This window comes from Lates calcarifer, linkage group LG12 (assembly GCF_001640805.2).
Source record: "Lates calcarifer isolate ASB-BC8 linkage group LG12, TLL_Latcal_v3, whole genome shotgun sequence".
Classification (NCBI taxonomy): Eukaryota; Metazoa; Chordata; class Actinopteri; family Centropomidae; genus Lates; species Lates calcarifer.
The window spans coordinates 7,813,178-7,832,343 of record NC_066844.1 but is presented as its reverse complement, the minus strand read 5'-3'; the positions used below and the strand labels follow the sequence as shown (position 1 = coordinate 7,832,343).

Genomic DNA, 19,166 nt, shown 5'->3' with positions numbered 1-19,166 from the left:
CTCTTTTCTTCTGTACAATATACTGCCAAAGATGTCTGCCAGAGTGCTGTTAAGGGATCTGAAACTTGGAATTTATAGCTTAGTACTGATATTCATGTGTTTCTCTTCTTGCCACGCTGCAGTGAGTGGGAGAACCTGTAAGTATTGAAGTTCCTATAAACTTCATTCAGCCCATTCACATCTCATAATGACCAAAGTGGCCACATGAGCAGATGAGGATGAAATACTTGTGTGAATGAGCATCTGTCACCTCGACCAGCTCGGTATCACAAAATGTAACATTCTTTAAAATATAACACATCCAGGCCTTGATCAGCGTGGATCAGCTTGACCTCTTTTTCTTTTGCTTTGTCATCACTCAGGAACCAGTCCAATGTGCGACGCATGCACACAGCACTCCGGCTGAATGAAGTCATCATGAAAAAGTCCTCAGAGGCCAAACTAGTCCTCCTCAACATGCCGGGGCCGCCCAAGAACCGGACAGGTGACGAGAACTGTATCCTTCAGCCAGACAGAAGTAGGTTCACTGAGAGGAGTCCCTAATATGCAGGAGACAGCTCTGCCTTCCTTTTAAAACATACGTAATAAGCAGCGACACCGTTGAGTCACCTGCAGTGTGATCTTAACTACAGCCTGTTAATAGCTTGGTCCCATTACAATACTAAACAGACAGTTCTGAATACCTCAGAAATTAAGTCTGGAGGCTAAAGGTTCAATAACACAGATACACTGACCCACATAGGTACAAATATGGTTCTCAGAGTTTGTAAATCGACATTCATGTGGTGTGAGAAACAGTGAAAGTTTTAGTCGTGCTCTCCAGATACAATCAAATTCGGTTTAAGCCTCAAGGCTCTTTCTTACTGCAGGAATAAACTTGGATTTTGTGTTTAAGCAATAAATGGTAAGTTAATTGACTTGGCTTCAGGAATAAAAATAGCACTGTGATTTGTTATCAGAAGATATGTGCAGGATGGCAGCAGAGGCAAAAAAAAAAAAAAAGCAATTAGGATTTTTAAGTAAGCAATAAAAGTGCCAGGCAGTAGACATCTCAAATAACATTAGCAGGTAATTTTGGTTTATTCTTTTTCTTCACTTCTTCCAGTTTCTTTAACCCTTCTCTCTCAGATATGGAGTTCCTCGAGGTCCTCACTGAGGGTCTCAACCGGGTCCTCCTGGTCCGCGGAGGCGGCCGCGAGGTCATCACTATCTATTCTTGAAACAGCAGCCCCCTCCCCCACTACCAACCCTCACCCTCCACCCCTCCCTCAGCCCTGTTCCCACCCTCTCATCAACGCTGCTTCGTCACCACATTGCCCCTCGTTTATTTCTGTAAGATAGTCCTCTCACACCCAACCAATAGCTCAGCTCAGCTTCAGCACCTCTCCCTGTGCTCCACCCACCAATGAGCAGAATCACATGCTCAGCTACTAAACCCTTCATTTTAGTCTCATAAGCTACTATATCTATTGTAGGCTCTAGACTAATTTAGATGCTGTCTAGATTTGTTCTTAAAGAGACTTTTTGCTAGTCTGTAATCTACCGTAGTAACTCGCATTGAGTCGGAGTCACTTAGTAAGGAGGAGGAGGTGGTGGCGGTGGGTGTGGGTTGTTAGCTGAGGTGTGAGCGCACATGCATGTATGTGTCCGTCTTTGTTTTAACTCTGCAGATTCTTCTGTTTTTTGTTTGTTTTTTTTTCTCTTCGAAATACAAGTGTGGCATAGAAGCGGCTTCTGCTCAGAAAGAAAGAGAGCCAGCTGAAATGAGCTCAGTGTAGGTTCGTCTGTTTAGTTCCCTCGTGGTGATCGGACACCTCCCACAGCGTTCCAGCCTGTCGTCTTCTGATGTGATTTATCTTTAAAGGCAAAAGACACTGCTACCCACGGTCAGGATCACCAGCTGGAAGAAGAAAGGAGAATATAGTTAAGTATGAACTATGAAACTCACATTGATATCAGAAGGAGACTGAAACAACATGTGGGTTTCAAACCTGCAGAATTATCTTTAACCTGATCACTCCTTAGCATGAAATCCTTATAAATGTGTGTTTTTACTCCACTCGTTCTGTTACTGCCATCACTGTCTTTCTACCCATCCACCTTTCTACTCATCTCTTAGTGGCTGTTTATCCCCTTGGCCACTGTTAGTGCCAAAAAAAAAAGTTTCAACAAGGCTAGCTTAGTTTGTAGAGATTGACACGTAATTAAACTGTGAATAGTGCGTTTCCTAGCAGAAGGCTGGTGTGACAGTGCAGTGGGGAGACAGTACAACACCCCCCCTGAGGAGATTATCATTGCCAGCACCCCTCGACCCTCGGTGTGGATCACTGTAAATAATGTACAAGCTCTGGCGCGTTGTTAAGTATGAGTGTAGTATTTTTGTGACATACTAAGAAGCTTCTAGTGGAGAGAAAACGTTCCCTCGCTCTGAGGGACAGCTCAAAAACATTGTTTTAAAAATGTATTTATTTATTTATTTATTGGAATTTATTTATTGGATGGCATAGGCTCCTGTCACTATGGTAACCGTCATTGTAACCTCTACAAGCACTGCACCTGCACTGTCCGCCACTGTGCAACAAGTGAAATTTTGATGAAATCATCAATATCATTAAAATCAAGAAAAAAAAATACTAAATGTTATTTTTTCATCTAGAGAACAAATATGTATTTATGTTTATAGATAGCAGTAACACATATTGATGAAATGGTGGTATATCATTTTGATTGTCACTCAAAGATATATTGTTGTTTTGCCAAATTTAGATACATTAAATGTGCCATATCAAAGTATTTTTCAAAGAGACATACTGAACAAAATTCTGTTGATTAAATCAGAAAGAACAAAGTGTGCTAAAAAGAGAAAATGGAGGTGTCTACGTGAACCTAGTAAACAGTGATGACACTGTAGTTGGAAAGTCACCCTGTAGATGATAGAAGAATAGATGTTCAGACCTCCATGAAACTACCAACACCCAGCTGTTGGAAGTAGGCATATCAGCTCTTACAGAGGTGAAAGTCTGAACGTCTGTCCAATGATTGTTTATAGGGTCTAGTCTAAATAAATAGAGAGGACAATGGCTTCTGTAGCTAGGAAACTCACTTTGTCCACAAGACTGAACTCTATGCAGTAGACTCTCCAGTGAGATTTTATATCCTCTAGATTGGCTAAGATTTGAGCCACACATGTCCCTGACTGAATGACTTGTGAGCAAATTATATTTAGGTTTAAAAAAAAAAAGTGCATCTTGGAAGGAATGTGCAATAGTTGAAATCCGGACTCATGTGATCATGTTATTTATTTTTTTACACATATATTTTGTATATGTAGATTTCGTAAGTCTTATAAAATCTAGAATCATCTCACTCTGACCAAGGACAGCTGTCACTTTACTTTGATTATTTCTGTTTCTTTTCTTAAAGAAACTGTTTTTGGTCATTTGCACTTGTAGTAGAAATATGAATATAAATACGTATATATATACAGTATATACAATATAGGAAAGCAAAACAAATTAGTTTCTAGAACTATTTAAAAACAGTATTAAATGTTTTTAGTGTTGCTTGAATGTCGGACCATATGTTGTGAATGCTGCTAGTATCAATAGATTTATTTGTACTGTAAATAGAGATGACTAAAGCAACATTAAAGATCAAGTGAAAAGGGTATAGACATACATATCAGTGGTGGTGGTTGTCTAACAAGACAAGGCTGTACCTGTAAACATTTGGCCTGTGATCTCTGGACAGGGTTATCTTTCTGTTTTATTAGAATACTATACTGAATACCTTGATGCAATATTACAGAGGGCAAATCCTTCACCCTTTTATTCTCTTTTTAAAAAGAAACGCTCTCGTGATTATTATCATCTTTAATCCCATGAGTAAAGTGAACTAATTTTAAGGTAACAGATTATTAATTTACATAGTTTATTTAAAGAAAATGCCAAAATATGTTTAAATATGAATATTTCTGGTTTATCTGCTAAACGTTACTGTTTGCAAATTTTTAAAAACACCTACCTTTAAACACCTGTGATACTTAAGAAGAAGCCACTCCTAGTTTTCAAAGATTTTGGGGTGCCAAGTCATGAAGATTTTCTTTATCAAGCTTGTCATGCTTAACTCTGACCAAGGGGTCATTTAATGCTCACATAAGTTTTTGAAGAACATGGCTATTTTGGGATTGTCTCCACAACATTGCCTGCATCAACTGAGCCTTTTAAATTTATTCAAAAGAAAAGATATCTGATGTTTATTGGAGAAGTTTATTGGAAATGAATTTATTTATTGAATTATAAATGTTTTATAATTGCTGTTTGCATGGTACTATGTGGCAATATTTGTTTTAGTGGTTTCTATAGTGATGACTTACATGTTCAAGGTGCAGAGTGGGGAAAGATGGTTTGTCAAACGTTCTCATTGAGTTATGCGTTTTGAGAACTCAGGAGTGTTTGCCGGACAGTCGGCAACATGGCTAGACCTTGAAAACAAGTCTTTTGCAAAAAATAAGAAAAAGTATGAGTTCACTATATTGTTACTTGTTATATTTCAACCTTGCTCAAATAGTCTTATGTAACGTAATAGGAGATTTTGAGTTTGTGAATGAATGGGCCTTAAGAATGGTCATTCCACCTTTGTAAATATATATCACTTAAGTCAGAGACACTGTAACCTACTAGTGTTGTCTTTTGTTGTACACTGTTCTATCACTGTGGACAAAGTCTTAGAGTTTTGTAAGATTATGTGCAATATTGTTCTCACATGGGTAACTTTTCATTTTTTTGTCGCAGCTATGTTTTTATTTTCTATAAGCAACCGGAGGTGTCAGCAGTCACTTACTTCATCAGAATGTTTGTCACCCGGTCTTACGGACCATAAAGATCAAGTGATCAAAGTGTTCATCCCAAATGTGGCTGAGGCAGAAAAGCACTTTACACTGAGGGGGCACTCTGTGACAGGATCAGTCTGCAGGAGTGGGAGGGGCGAGTGGGTGTCAAACAAGAGCCAGTCTGCTCTGCACAGACTCTATCCCACAGTGATCTCTGGTGGCACACGAGTGTATTGCAGCCAGCTGTGGCGGTCTTGACAGCTCAGACAAAAAAAAAAAAAAAAATGATTATCTTGCTGCAGTTTTGAACTGCAATAGCCCCAAGACCTACCTGCTGATTTTGTTTACATCTTAATCATTCAAGCATTTTCTTTACATTTTAGCATGCATCACATTCTTTCCTTTTCTCTTGCCAAACTTCTTTAAAAGAATAATAGTAACTGTTAAATTTATAGTGCTTGTCACTCAATCTGTGAGGTGAGCCTTCCCAGAATCCCTCCTCCAAAACCCCCTACCCCACCCCACTCACCCTCCCCTCCTCGCCCCATCTGTCCCACAATTTGCCCTGGCCTCCCCCATCCCAGCCACTAAATCCACCCCAGCTCTGTATTTTAAATGTGATTGCAGTATAATTCTGAAAAATGATCAAAGAATATAAAACTCGCGCTTCCAATTCTGGCACTGGCTCCGCTTGGACATCACGGGATAGTCGACTCAGAGAAACCAGCACGTCCCCTCTTCCCCCCTCCCCCTAGCTGATCCGTGATTTAGATCAGATCCTTCGCCTGCACAACTGTAGCATGAGACAAAACTTTGCCGGTGATCATTACTCAGTCTCCATCCTTAAATGGATATTAAGGGCTCTGAAACACATCTGTTACTGGGTTGAGGAGGCTGTCCTTTAAGACACCAACAGAGGAAATACAAAACAAATCCCAGATTATTGCATAGAGGGCACACCGTCTGTGGCTTAGATAAGATCGTGAGGACCTGCCTGTATCCTTGCGGAAGTGTCAGACAGAGGTGCCTGATGCTGGGGGTTAAACAGCAGCTGCATTTACATTTAACAGTCTATCTCTCTGGGAGTCAGATGAGAAAATCTCCAAGTGGCTATCCATGCAGTGCAAGCAGAGCCCTGTCCCAGTTATGTTGTGTAACTCAGTGCATGCATGCAATTACCCTGAACAAGGTGTATTGAAAATATATTGGGTGTTTGTGGTATAAAAGTATTTTGTTCATATTAGTTGCAAACTTTTCTTTCTAGTAGTAATATTTGTTTTTCTCTTTTTCCTTAAGACTGGCCAATCATTGTATCCAAGATGAATATTATTATAGTACAAGACTCTATTTTTTATGGTAGATTTGTTGACAAGGTCCTCTCATTGTGTCAAATATTATCTACAGATAAACTGATAACCAAAGTATATTTCAGTTAAATGATAGTGTGAAAATGCGTGCTCCGGTGAATTAGACAAACAAGTAAATACTGTTTACCTTCTTACAAAAATTTGTAGCAATTATCAGTTAATAGATAAAAAATATATATTTATTTAAAATGATAAAACTAATTGGAAGTGCCAAAGTATTTAGAAGAGACTCTTGCAAATCCACAGTTTGCGGGGACTTGCATGAAAAGGCACTGCAAAACTTAAGATTATCCTCTTTTCAGTCACCAACTATGGTTCAATAAATGTATGCTGAATATAAAAATTTACAGTCACCAAAATGGGGTTTTTTATGGAGGCATCCAGACAACCTTTAAAGGTAAATTTCAACATTTTGGGAAATATTATGCTTATTTGCTTGGAAACAAGGGGAAGTAGCTAGTTTGCTAAATTCACTGATCGGCATCATAATGAACAAATTTTAATCTGGTTTGTTTAATTTGTCCAAAACCTAATGTAAAAATGACACGATGCTGTTTAGTGGACTGTATCTTGGCTGGTAGTCGTTGCCAGGCAACCAGTGGAGGTTCCAGAACTTACTGGTCCTGACCAAGAAATAGTCCAGTACATGGACTCCTCACAGCACAGCGATTTATAATTTTTATGTTTAAGGTTTTTGTAGGGCTTAAATAAACATAAATTATTCAGATTTATTGATGAGAGTTTCACATTTAACTTACGCATTTAACTCTTAGAAATGTATTTCCCAAAATGTCATTTCCTTTAACAGTTTATGGCTTTTGAAAATCCAAATCCAGTAGTTCATTTAAAAAACAGTTCCTCCCCCTCCCAAGAGAAACCTTGTCACTGTCCAGGTTTGTTTTTAATTCACTGGAATTGTGAGAAACATTTTTGTGTGGATGCTTTAAAAATGTAATGGATGTAGATATAGATAATGTACACGGCATACACAGAAAGGCACACCTGTATCAAAACTTCACTAATATGAAAAAAGGATTTTTTATTTTTTTTTTCCATTCTGAACAGTTCATTACTCTTCCTTGATACTGTACCTAGTCTTATGGTAAAGCTGTAGTGTGTTCCTTTCAGTTCTGTGGGAGTGTGTATGTGTGTACATGTGCACTTGTAACTGCTGGGGGCGGGGGTGGTTGTGGGCGAGGGTGGGAGGGGGCTACATGTAAATAAATCAAGTACAGTTAGTGTGGAGGTGTTTATTTTTTGTGTCAGTGTAAGTTAAATATTCTAAAATAAAAAAACATGTATTATTCTCTATTGTGTTTCATGGTACATTAAAAAAAGAGAAAAAGTAGTTTTATCTTACATTTCAAATGCTTATATCTCTATGGCTTCTGGCGATACCCGTTCCATTTTATAGATTTGTCAGCACAAAATGCAATAAACCGATACCATTTTATTACAGCAATTGTGTCTTGAGTTTTTAATCATGTCTTTGTTTTGACATTGAAAACAGTCTTACAAATTAAAAGATGCTGGAAAAACTATAAAACGAACAACAGATCATGGTTGGAAAAGAAGGTGTCCATCAAGAACCAAAATATACTTCACACATGCACCATATCTTCATTGTTTAACTTGCATGTAAGAAGACTATCAATCTTCTGGTTAATAATAATTGAAAATACAGACCATTTAGTAGTCTGGACAAGTCATCAAATTTAACAAACTGAGAACAATGCCCAGAATAAAAAGATTAAAAAAAAAAAAAGAACAAAAATTAAAAGCGTTTACAAAAACATTCCTACAGACTATCTATACACAGCTGGTAAATTCACTTCACAGAGAACTGATGTGTTAAGGAAAGGTGGACCGCACATTAGAAGAAGTAATTTCCTACATCCTGTCAGTAGTGTCGGGGATACATGGACATAGACGGGACCTGGCCCATGCCAGGTGCTTGTCTTTGGGGTGGCTGCTGAGAGGCCCCAGCACCCACCAGGTGGTTAAGAGACGGTCCGCTCTGAATGAGTGTGTCGAGAGCTTTCTGGACACTCGGGTTGTCAAAATTGATACCAGAAGTAGAGCTGGGGGGTCTTTGACCACCTGGTGCGGCTGCCATGCGGCCCTGTGGGGTGCCGTAACCCTGGGATGCAGCTGTGGGAACACCAGGCATAGCTGGGCGGGGTGGATTCTGAGGAACGGATGGGCCAAGGGAGCCGTATGCCTGCGACTGGGGGGCAGCGGAGGACAGGCCGCCGGCGCCTACTGACGCCCCAGTGCCGCTGTTGAACAGACTGAGGATTTTAGCCTGCAGCTCCTGCTGGTGGTTAGGGTTAGCTGAGACGCTTGGGCCAGCAGATAGGCCGAGGTGGCTGGACTGTGGGGGGTTGTGAGTAGAATGGGATGAAGGAGGCAGTCCTACAGCTGAGGACTGAATGTCGTGGTGCACTGGTGCTGGAGCTGGAACATGGACTGCAGCTGTGGGGTGACAGATTCAGTTAGAATTTTCTGCTCTACGACTAACAATACTGCTTTAAATAGACAAAGCTGCCGTTTTTCAATGTACATGCCCACATGTATTACAAGATTTTGGTTGCTTGTAATTGTTTCTCCTCACCAATACTGACCCCCCCAAGAAAAACAATTCCACTGTTAGAGATGAGAAAACAGCCTTCATTCTGTATAAAAATGCATCATGAAGTTGAGTGGAAGCTAATGAGGATTCAAATTAAGTGCATTCCAAAGGTACAGTCTCTAGTTTGAAATCTCATGCAGCTCAGCAAGGAAACTGTGTCTGTGGAAACTGTGGGAATTTTGCAATAAAAAGACTAAATATAGAAGATAGCCACTTAAACTCAACTTTGGAATGTGTTTTTGCAACAGAGCAGATTGTGTCAGCTATCACTTTACACAGTGTGCTTTAGGAAGTTCTCTGGAAAGGAGTATTAGTAACAGCCACCAATTCCTCTTTCAACGTACATATTGGCATGTGTGTAGTGTTTTAACAACAAACTTAAAAAAAATCTCAGAGAGTTTTTACCTGAGAGAGGGTCTGCAGTGCTCCGTACCAGCCGAGCTCTTTTATCCTTCAGGTATGCAATGAGACTATCCAGTTCCTCAGGGGTTACAAATCTAGTGGGAAGGATTTTTAAAATCATCAGTGAGAGGCCTTACTGAAACTGTAACACAACATTCTAGGACAAGTGTGAAGACGCTAAAGCCATACCGGTTTTCAGCCAGCAGTGTGATAGGGGTGAGCACAGAGATGGGGTGGCTCTCTCTGTCAGGCTCCCTGAGTAATACGTCATCTGCCATCTTAGCAGCCTTTCTTGCAATCTCCTCACGTTCTTTTTCACGGTTCTCCACTTTGTATGCGTCATAATTGTGGGCAACGAGCATCATAGCATCCTGCATTGGCATGTTTCGATGCTCTGCAGCAATAAAGACAAACAACATCACGTAGAATAACAGAAGACTATACACTGTTCAATTGCTGTGATGATTAACTTCGGAGTGATCAAAACGACTCCAGACAACAGGTTCATATTGTCACTTTACCTTGTGGTGTGCCAAACAAGATGTTGACAGTGCAGGACCGGTGGACCTGGTGCTGCTGGGTGATGATGATGGCAAAGGGAGTGCGGGCTCTGCCCACATCCTCCAGAGCCTGGGTTAGGGACACTTCTGTGTTGAGGAAGATAAGGTCCACCACCATACCCAAGTCACGGACCTTTCGCCCAACCGTCTCTGCATACTCCCTACAGTTGTTTTCAAAGCAGAAGTACACACAGGCAGGCAGGCAGACACACACACACACACAGGAGCGATATGAAATGAAAACATGCCATGTATTGATTGTAAATGTACTGTATAAATATTCTGGCCCAAGATCAGTGTTCCCCTTTAACAACAGAGAGTGGACATACTTTTGTGCCTTGTTGACGACGATCACAGAGCAGTCAACAGGACGGTCAGTGTCATAGCGCCGCTGGAGTTCTTCATAGTACTGTCGATACAATTCATTACGCCGACGTTCTTCTGGTCGAGCACGATCATCTGCTGCTTGGGGGGGGGATTAGAAAGTTTAATGTTGGTTTATTTTTCTGAATTTGAAAACAATTCTAAACCATCTTGAAAAATCTCTTAAAGCTAGCTTTCCTGGATTAACATTTTACAACGAGCTGACTACTGCCGCACAATATACAAACCCTCTGGCTCGCGGCGTCCGTTCCAGGGATCTCTGTAAGGGTCCCTGTAGGGTTCCTCCTTCCTCCGGTAATAATCCTCTGCACCACTGCCACTGCGGTAGTATCGGTCATAGTCATCTCTGCTGTATGGAAACATTTCAAGTTCAGTCAAAAATGTAACAACTGAACTCTGGACTTCCAACTTATCTGCTGAGTGTCTGCTGAGTAGTCACCTGTATGGAGGATCCCGTGGGTCACCTCTCACATCCTTGTCTCTGCTCTCTGAGCTACGGTAGCGGTAATCGTGGTCACGAGAGTGGCCACCCGGCCTGGGCTCCCTGCCCGAATCCCTCCCGTCACGGCTGTCCCGAGGCTCACGTCCATCACGACTGTCACGGCTGTCACGCCCATAAACAGGTGAACGGGACCGAGGCCGCGGCTCTTTGCTGTCCCCATAACTGCTATACGGGGCCCTAAGAGAAATGTTATCAGTTAGTGCAAGAATGGTTTGAGTTTAGGCTGCCTATGAAATACTAGAGGACAATAAGAATTTCTATCCTCAACTAGTGAGGACAGGCTGGTATTGTAAATTTAATTAAATGAATCTGTTAATTTATGCAGTATGTATATATTTATTCGGACTATTGAAGCAGAGCAACAGAAAGCAACTACCGTGTTTGCAGAGGGAACTAGCACAAACTCAATCCAGAAGGTGATTCCGGTTAAGTGTCCCTTCGAGGACAGTCTTTTTAAAATGTCCAGTGATCCGTGCCCACAACAATATCATTTTGTCTACCATTTAAGGCTCACTGACCACTCCAGCTCTAAAAATACATAAGTACCTTGGTTGTTTAGCCTTTAAGTAGTATTTTGTAGTTTATTTTGAGCATTTAGCTCAATTTGCAATTTGATTTTCATTTTGTTCTTCAGCAAGAGACATTCCATTATATAAGGTCATAGGCAACTCAACTGTGACTTTCATAACGAGGCTTCCTAAAAACATGAACTGGCCAAGGTGTATCCAAGTGGAAGCCAAGTTAAGAACTGTTATTTTTCTAGGTTTCCCCAAAATTTCATGATTTCTCTTCACTTCTACCCTTAAGTTTTTCACTGTTGTCAAAGAGGACTGGTGAGAAAAAGGTTTTCTTTTTAACACTATTCAGACTGAGCAAAAACATTCCAACACTTACTTATTTCTTGGTACAATAGGTCTCAAATTGAGAGAAGTACCAAGTACCAACTGACTGTTACCGTAAATTCTCAATGAATATTGTGTATCACCATGCATTGTTTAAATCTACAAAATTCAACTGTTTAACAAAAACAAACCAAAAAAAAAACATAAAAAAAAAAACATACACATCATTTGCACTGGTATATGATTCAATGTGTGTGCCTGCCCCATCCCATACCCAAATCTCTTCATGATATATGGAGTGTTTAGCGACAAGTACTGAATCATCTGGGGTGGTGGAGCGTGTCAACATGGCCAACTCTGAGCTGGCTACAATGGCGCCAAACGGAAGTATCAAAGCTAACACAAAGCGAAGAGACTCAATGACAGGCCAACACTGATAATATACTGATTTTTAAGCACTACTAGCACTATTGACCGAAATTTTCAAAGAATGGGTCCCCGTTCTGTTAGCATGTCGTGCACACATGCAGGCGACAAAGTCCTGCTGATGGTTTTAGGTTACTCCACAGTTGTTGGTGGTAGCATTTAGCTAGCATGCTGCTAGCTAGTAAACACGGAAGTTGACAATGTAGGTTCAAATCCTTCAACATTAGCTCTGCGTGTTATTATTATTAGGCGTCAAGCAAAGTTTCTCACCAAACAACAGACTAAATACAAACATGGTCAAATATTTGTTAAGATTGTTCACAAAAAAACCTCCACATTTATTTTCACTGTAGCTTGCCCACATCAAAATGTTTTTTCAACGCATTTGCTTGGTTCTAGAGGATTTATTCCTCAGACTAAATGTAGTTTTAAATGCACACACCTAGTTAAATGTACACATCCATGTCATGTTGTAGGAAATAAACTTGCTTAATTACTATAGGGCTGGGTGGGACTGGCATTACGTTATTTTCTTCTGCTGGAAAGTAACATATTGCAGCTGTAAGATGAACAGTAATACAAAATCACACACAAAAAACATGAGCATTAAAAAGCCATAGGGCAAGAATCTTTGAGACAAAGACACTTTAAATTACATTTATATGTCTCATTTCTTTATTTCAACACATTTGGAAATTTGAAATTTAGGATGAAATATTGTCTCATAAACCATCACAAACCCATCTAATGGTACGGTAACTTCCATCAAGCGGACTTGGTTGAAATGACTGCTGAGGAAAAGTTAAATACGCTTGTTTTTGTTTGTTTTTTTTGGTTTTGTTTTTTTACCGGCACCTCAGAGGCGATGGTAGTTCTTCACACCCATTTCGCATTACTTTACCTTCGTGGAGGGCTCTGCTGGGATTGAGGTTTAGCTTGCCGTCTCTCCACTGCCATATTTACATCTGAAAATAAATCAATCCAAACGTTGAACATAACAGTGATATGTAAATCAGCTCATGTGTTTTCACGCAGAATGGAGAAGTCGCGTCAAACGCTTCCATGATCCAAATGAAACTGAGCTCCAATATCCAAGCTTGAAAATCCAAACTGGACAAGATGTCAAAATGCAGCAAATCGAGTTAGCAAATCGGTTGAATTAAGTTTAAGATGAAGTGAAGTAATTTTTTTCTCCCCTTCAAAATTAGCAAAACACCAGCAAAGCTTGAACATGTAAATTAGATTTTCAACTTGAAATTTGGCCTTCAGAAACCACAAGATCCTCACTTTACAAGACAAAATTTAAATCCATGCTGCTTAGCAATTTTTATTGACTTTCCATAAACCCACCATACATTTGTTTGCAGCACATATTGGAAATTAAAGTGTATACATACATAGGACAGCTGCATTATTCCAATTGTGAAAGGCCCTACCCCTCCCGACCCCTCCCGACCCCTCCCTACCTTACTATCCCCACTTGTCCCTGAAGTCCAAATATTTACAAAAATGATCGTCCTTAAATCCATGTTGGAGAAAATTCCAAGACAGTGTTGCAAATAAAATGAAAGAATTCTGAGATTCAGGCTTTGCCAGAATTTAATAATATACTTGTTTATTTGCTTCATTTGCCAATAATTTAACATGTCTTCAAAACACAGCTTTTAGTAGAAAAATCAGCAAGTTGTTGATTAAAAAAAAAAAAAAAAAAAAAATCATACAACCTACACTTCATCCTCACACTTTAATGAGGTTAGCTGTGGGGAAGCATAGGGCTCCACATTCGTCATCATGGGCATTGCATTTACTGGAAGCAGTATATAACATACTTAAAATGCCATTTTAAAGAACTAACTATTTAAGGATTTTTATTATTCTAAAGAATATGAATGAAGGAGATATTTGGCTTTCATGCACAATATTTACCTAGGGAAAAACACTGGTAAAGTGTTAATCCTTAAAGTGGCAACAGACAACTTTACACCTTAGCATCAATCTTGGTGCCATGGTCAACGAAGAATATAGCACATTTCACTACTGCTCATTTTAGGAAAAATGTTAATATGTTTAGACGATAAAATGGACAATGAATCATCTGTTTTGGTTGTTTCCATAAGTAGGGAGGTCTTGTTACAGAGCTGGTAGAAATAACCCCAACTAATGCTATCAAGTTCTAGAGCTCCCTCCATATTTAGACTTTTGGTTTAAAAAAAAATAATAATAATGGCCATTTTAGTTTTCATAGCACAGTGGCAGATGAACTTCCTTTGGCCTGCATATCGAGCCTTTATTTTTCCGCAAAGATTCAGGCATAGTGAAAGTGAGACTTATAGGGAACTAATCTAAATGCAGATGGTGTCAATATATTGTGCAACCAATAATAAGTTAAAATAAGAAAGTTGTCTATTGTCACTTTAAAATTTGCTATGTTTTCCTTGGCTGCTATTTTTGATCACCAAATCTACAAAAAAAGATTAACTTCAGGAACAACACTGAAGCCATTATGCCCAATCAAAGGTTTCTTACAAAGAAAACTCCCCCAAAAACTAAAGTCTTTCATTAGCCTGGTTTTGCTGCTCACTGTACACCATTAAAAGCCTATCCTGTTTTAGCCACACAATCACACCTACTGCAGTTAAGGCTTACCTATTTTATAACCTTTATATATTCGACCCTTTTGGGCCGCCTTTGCAGCTTCGGCTTCCTCAACGTGTTCAAATTGTACAAATCCAAACCCACGAAACATGGATACGCCTGGAAGAGGAACATTTTAAAATGGTACAAACTTAGGATTGGTTTGAAAAATGGTTTGGATACCTACCCATTTATCCACAAAATTATAAATAGGAACAATTTTACATGCTTATACTTAGCTCATGATAACTAAGTTAAGGGTACTACACATCTAAAACATTCCAACAATTGTGGCATCCAGGGACAGCCTGTCTGATTCAAATAATTCTCATGAATGCAAATTGACCACTTATCGCTTATATTGTGTTGATTACTGACCGACTATTTTCCCGTATGGGCTGAACAGGTCTTCCAAATCCTTCTTTTCCATGTCAGAGGTTGGCAAATTCCCAACAAAAATCCTTCTCTCCAAATCTTTGGGATCATTACTGCTGCAGGAACGTGAATAACGCCCTGGTGACGTACTGCGGCTTCTTCGGCGAGACATGACTTGATCCGGCGGGTTACTGGTTTTGTTCTTCGTATGTCTCAAACGCTTGAAAAAGTTTGGTTTTGTTTGCTAGCGAGCGCCTTTAAATTGTCGTCCACGATCCTGAAACATGTCAGTGAGTTAAAAGAAGAGATCAAATTCCTTGGAAGGACAAAGAGTTTTAGTGGGGCAAATGCTGCAGGTGAAAATCACATCAAAGCTCGGACAATGCAAATTCAAATCCTGTGGCAAATGTAGCAAACCCTCAAATTTGAAATAAATAGCGCTACTCAAGTCGCAAATTTACCCGAAACAACATTTTTATACTAATATTGTATTGACATTTTTAATGTCCACTGCAATTTTCTTGTGCTCATTTGCATGGCAGGTTATTAGTCATTTTATCTCTGCCCTGGACCTTTGCATATGTGAGAGCTTGCCTTGAATTACTGCACAAGGGATAGCAGCGGGACATCAGTCTATATCTGATGCCGTGGGTTTTAACAACAAAAGCACGTGCAAATCCACCATGCAAATTTGGTGATGTGATAGACTTCTGTTCAGTTTTCCCCAGTGCAGTGATGTGAAAGCCTTGCATAACCAGCCCACAATTTCTCTTCACTTGTGGTTTGGCAAGGCTGTTGCTTGACATAGATGCCACCTCATGCAGATGAACAATTCCTCAGCACAAGTGGGAAAAAAATGCGCACTTGCTGGGTTTTCACTGGCCTTTTCTTTTTTGTGTTTTTCCAGCAGGAAAGTTGCTCTGGAAATTGCAAAATTCTCCTGAAGTGGCCAGGAAAAATCAGTTTCAGATAAAGTTGTTCACTGAGCCCAGAGGTTTCAGCAAGTGGCGAATTATATCAATACTTCCCAATGTTGACCAATTTGTATTCATGTGGGCTAAATTTATTCTCAAAGGACATCTCGCAGACTTTCATATTGTAGTGAAAACTAATATAAATGGCACACGGTCATCTGTTCTAACGTAGAACAGCTTTGACTGTGACAGTTCATAAAATGCACCATAAAACCAGTTTGTATATGCTTAAGTTTTATGCTAAGAAGTGGTGGGCAATGAAACGGACAATTCTAGCGCAGCAGGACGAATCGATGAGGAATCTTGTCACGACAATTGGTTGATAAAGTGTTCCCGCAAATGGCTCTACGTTGATGGTGAAAACACATTTCATAGTGCGCAACACGAACCCAGAAAAATTTCATGCAAATCAAAACCGTCGTACTGCAGTTGTTGTAAGAAAGTGGAGGAAATGACACAGATGCCCACAAAGATACACACAGTGTCAACTCTGCCACATAAGCTGTTGAAATTGCAACTTTAAAATGGACTCTTGGCAATAAGTAGTTACAACCCTAGAGTCAAATATTCCAAATGTTCCATGATTTCAGTTTAGGGTCACATCCATCCCAACTTTGTTTCTCTTGAAAATAAACATCTAAGTGTAACTGATAAAGTTTTGGTTATTTTGAAGCAAGACAAATATGTCCCATCAGGTCTGTAAGATTCCACTTAATAACTCTGCAGAAAACGCTTGAATAAATGCGGTTGTTCAAATCATCCTCTTCTCTTGAAACAGTAAAAACTTCTTGTGGAAATTCGTATTGATGAAATGAAATCCTTTGTTCAGACCATCTTTTGTTCAGACCAGCAGTCATAAAAAAATCTGGGATAAATTGAAATTTTTTAGGTAGCCAAGGTGGCACAAAATTAAATGATTTTCAGGAAGAGAATCTCTGGGGGTTTTCACTCCCAGCACACACACACACACACACACACACACACACACACACACACACACACATTACAAACTGACATTGGAAGGTGAAAGCATCTCTTACATTACAGTTATAACTGAAGGTAATTTACATAACGCTTTTTGAGGGAGCAACCCCTTACATACCTCAACTTGAACCTGGATGACCTGGATTCTGTGTCCACATACTTTACAACTCCCAAGTGCCTGAAAGGAGGGAGATAAGTATTTAGACACTTTGAAAACTAGTAAGTAAAGTAAATTAAGTTAATATATTAGAATGCTTTAGGTACATTTTATGTGAAAACGTGAAAGAAACAGTGAAGTCAGAGACTGGCTTTACCTAAACGTTCTACCACGTTGTCGCAACAGTAAAAAATAGGGAGACTCGTTAGCTATGCACGGGAGCTGCGAAACAGAAGCCAACTTCAGCGTCGTCTTAACTGGTCAATCTGAAGCTAACTTCGGCGTCATAGTCCACCAAACCAAACGCGCCGGTCGCACTACCAATGGCATATAAAACACTACAACATCTGTTTATGAGAACCAACAATAACGTGTAATTTGATTGTTCTTCTTCAAAAAACAATAGGAGAAGATTAGTATAATGTAGTGGCATCCATGTGGTTACAATTTACACGCAGCTCGGTTGACGCTGCTTATCCTAAGCTACTAGCTATTTTCAAACCGATCGCCCCGTTACATGTCCAGCTACATGAAGGTATACGGTCTCACTCCGTGTGTTGTTATGTAAAAGACAGACGAGCACATTTACTCACCTTAAGCGTGTATTTTATCTCCGTTTTTCAGTCGCTCAAGGCCACAATCGGGTCGTGACTGTATTGCTATCGCTATCTTCTCACAAAGCTGCACTTCTTCTTCACTGCTTTATTTACTACAGCCGGAAGCGACTCCCTCTTCTTCTGTGGCAACACCTACTATTATTTACACATATCGCCCCCCACTGGCTAACTATAAAACAATTGTCAATTCAATGAGATATTGGTATGTATACACTCAGTTGCCAGTTTTTCTACGTACATCTGGCCAAAACAGTCTTGTTGATACACAGGATGCGTCCTGCTCAAGTGTTTTGTTCTTTGTTAGGACCCTAACCATCGACTATATTTAAAAATGCACGGTGACTCCGGGTCTGAAACGTGCAATACCACCGAGACCCGCTAGGGGTTGGCTCAAAAAAATCGCTGGCTCCATAGACTCCCATTCAAAAAGCACGAAATACTAAGACAATACATTTTTCCACATGTAATATAATGTCATTAGCTAAATTCGCTCATTCAAGTCAGTGTGGTCAATGTGGTATCGTGGTCCATCTGAAAATACTTCTATAATAAATTAGATATAGGACCTCAAAGATAGGTATGTGTCTGGTTTCAAGATTGACATGCCTGGTCTGGAGCATACAGTCTATGGTCTGGAGTGATTGACAAGAAGCTGTTTGGCCAAGTGTCATTTACCAGCGGAGAATTTGAATTTAATGCACATCGTCTTCACACAGTTGTGTTATTATTACTGCTATTTTCTCAATATATTTTTTATTTTTATTAGAGTAAGTATTTTCCACTGCCAGTTTTGCTGTTAGTTTTAAAATACGTTCTTTGATGTTATCAGACACTCAATGGATTCTGATATCCATTTTTTAGGTAAGTAAATGTGTAATTTTGTTAGGTTTTCCTGTTTTCCTTAATATGTACATAATGTGAACGTGTTTTTCCTATGTGTTTTGACCGGAGAAGGGGAATTAATACCGACGCATTTTGCTAACCAAGCTAGCTGCCAGCGTTGGCAGATAGCTGTTGCTATGCCAACAGTAACTGACCCCGCCAGGCTGATCACCTGTGTAAACCAGGCGTGGGGGGGCAACATGTTCAACCAACGTTTGTGTGTTTTTCAGGAAATTTGAAAGTCATACCTGTGCTCTGATCATTACAAATGTGCTTTGTTAACTCGAAGATTTAAGTTGTCCTGCCAGCCTTTTATATGCAATCTATGCCCTTAACTTCACATGTGGCCTGCAGCTGCTTTGCCTCACCCATGGTCTCGCTTGCCTCGTCTGTCACTCTTTTGTTGGTCCTCAAGATCTGCACTTCTCACCAGTTCCTTTCACTTTTAGGAAAAGGGCATACATCCATATCAAACTGGAAAAATAAAGTATTTTTAAACTTTATTAAATTATTAGTAAGAAACCTTTATTTCTTCCAATGGAAAGGTTCTGTGACAAGATAAAAGGTAGCAGAGGCAGCTTCATAAATGTATGGCAG

At 39.8% G+C, this 19,166-nt stretch overlaps 2 protein-coding genes across 7 annotated transcripts in view; one reads left to right on the top strand and one right to left on the bottom strand.

Moving 5' to 3' along the window:
• Nucleotides 1-7,656, top strand: part of slc12a5a (solute carrier family 12 member 5a) — a 142,951-nt gene extending 135,295 nt beyond the window's left edge. For 2 of the 3 annotated variants that reach the window (XM_018661787.2, XM_051074762.1), the window contains exons 24-26: nt 123-137; nt 363-496; nt 1,129-7,656. In XM_018661787.2, the coding sequence (XP_018517303.1) occupies nt 123-137; nt 363-496; nt 1,129-1,220 (241 nt within the window). In that variant the 3' untranslated portion in view covers nt 1,221-7,656. The remainder of the gene's footprint in view (nt 1-122; nt 138-362; nt 497-1,128) is intronic. The other variant, XM_051074761.1, reaches the window with a different exon arrangement.
• Nucleotides 7,647-17,814, bottom strand: ncoa5 (nuclear receptor coactivator 5). 4 transcript variants are annotated; one of them, XM_018661792.2, is made up of 12 exons: nt 17,664-17,814; nt 17,032-17,091; nt 14,959-15,232; nt 14,593-14,700; nt 12,848-12,911; nt 10,616-10,855; nt 10,404-10,525; nt 10,122-10,254; nt 9,754-9,956; nt 9,422-9,626; nt 9,236-9,327; nt 7,647-8,673 (listed from the first exon to the last, which is right to left on the bottom strand). In XM_018661792.2, the coding sequence occupies exons 3-12, from the start codon at nt 15,125-15,127 to the stop codon at nt 8,099-8,101; spliced, it is 1,911 nt and encodes a 636-aa protein (XP_018517308.1). In that variant the 5' UTR covers nt 15,128-15,232; nt 17,032-17,091; nt 17,664-17,814; the 3' UTR covers nt 7,647-8,098. The 4 variants fall into 4 exon arrangements, with proteins under 4 accessions (XP_018517308.1, XP_018517309.1, XP_050930720.1 ...); XM_018661793.2 differs by having other exon boundaries at nt 9,754-9,953; XM_051074763.1 differs by having other exon boundaries at nt 10,404-10,522.
• Nucleotides 17,815-19,166: the final 1,352 nt, after the last annotated feature.

Bases quoted from the DNA above. Each gene is read 5' to 3' on its own strand.
- ncoa5 (XM_018661792.2), bottom strand. From the start codon at position 15,127: ATGTCTCGCCGAAGAAGCCGCAGTACGTCACCAGGGCGTTATTCACGT. The intron at 10,856-12,847 runs GTAAAGTAATGC...CATTTCTCTTAG, and splicing joins CAGCAGAGCCCTCCACGAAG to GGCCCCGTATAGCAGTTATG. The intron at 10,526-10,615 runs GTGACTACTCAG...GTTTCCATACAG, and splicing joins CCACGGGATCCTCCATACAG to CAGAGATGACTATGACCGAT.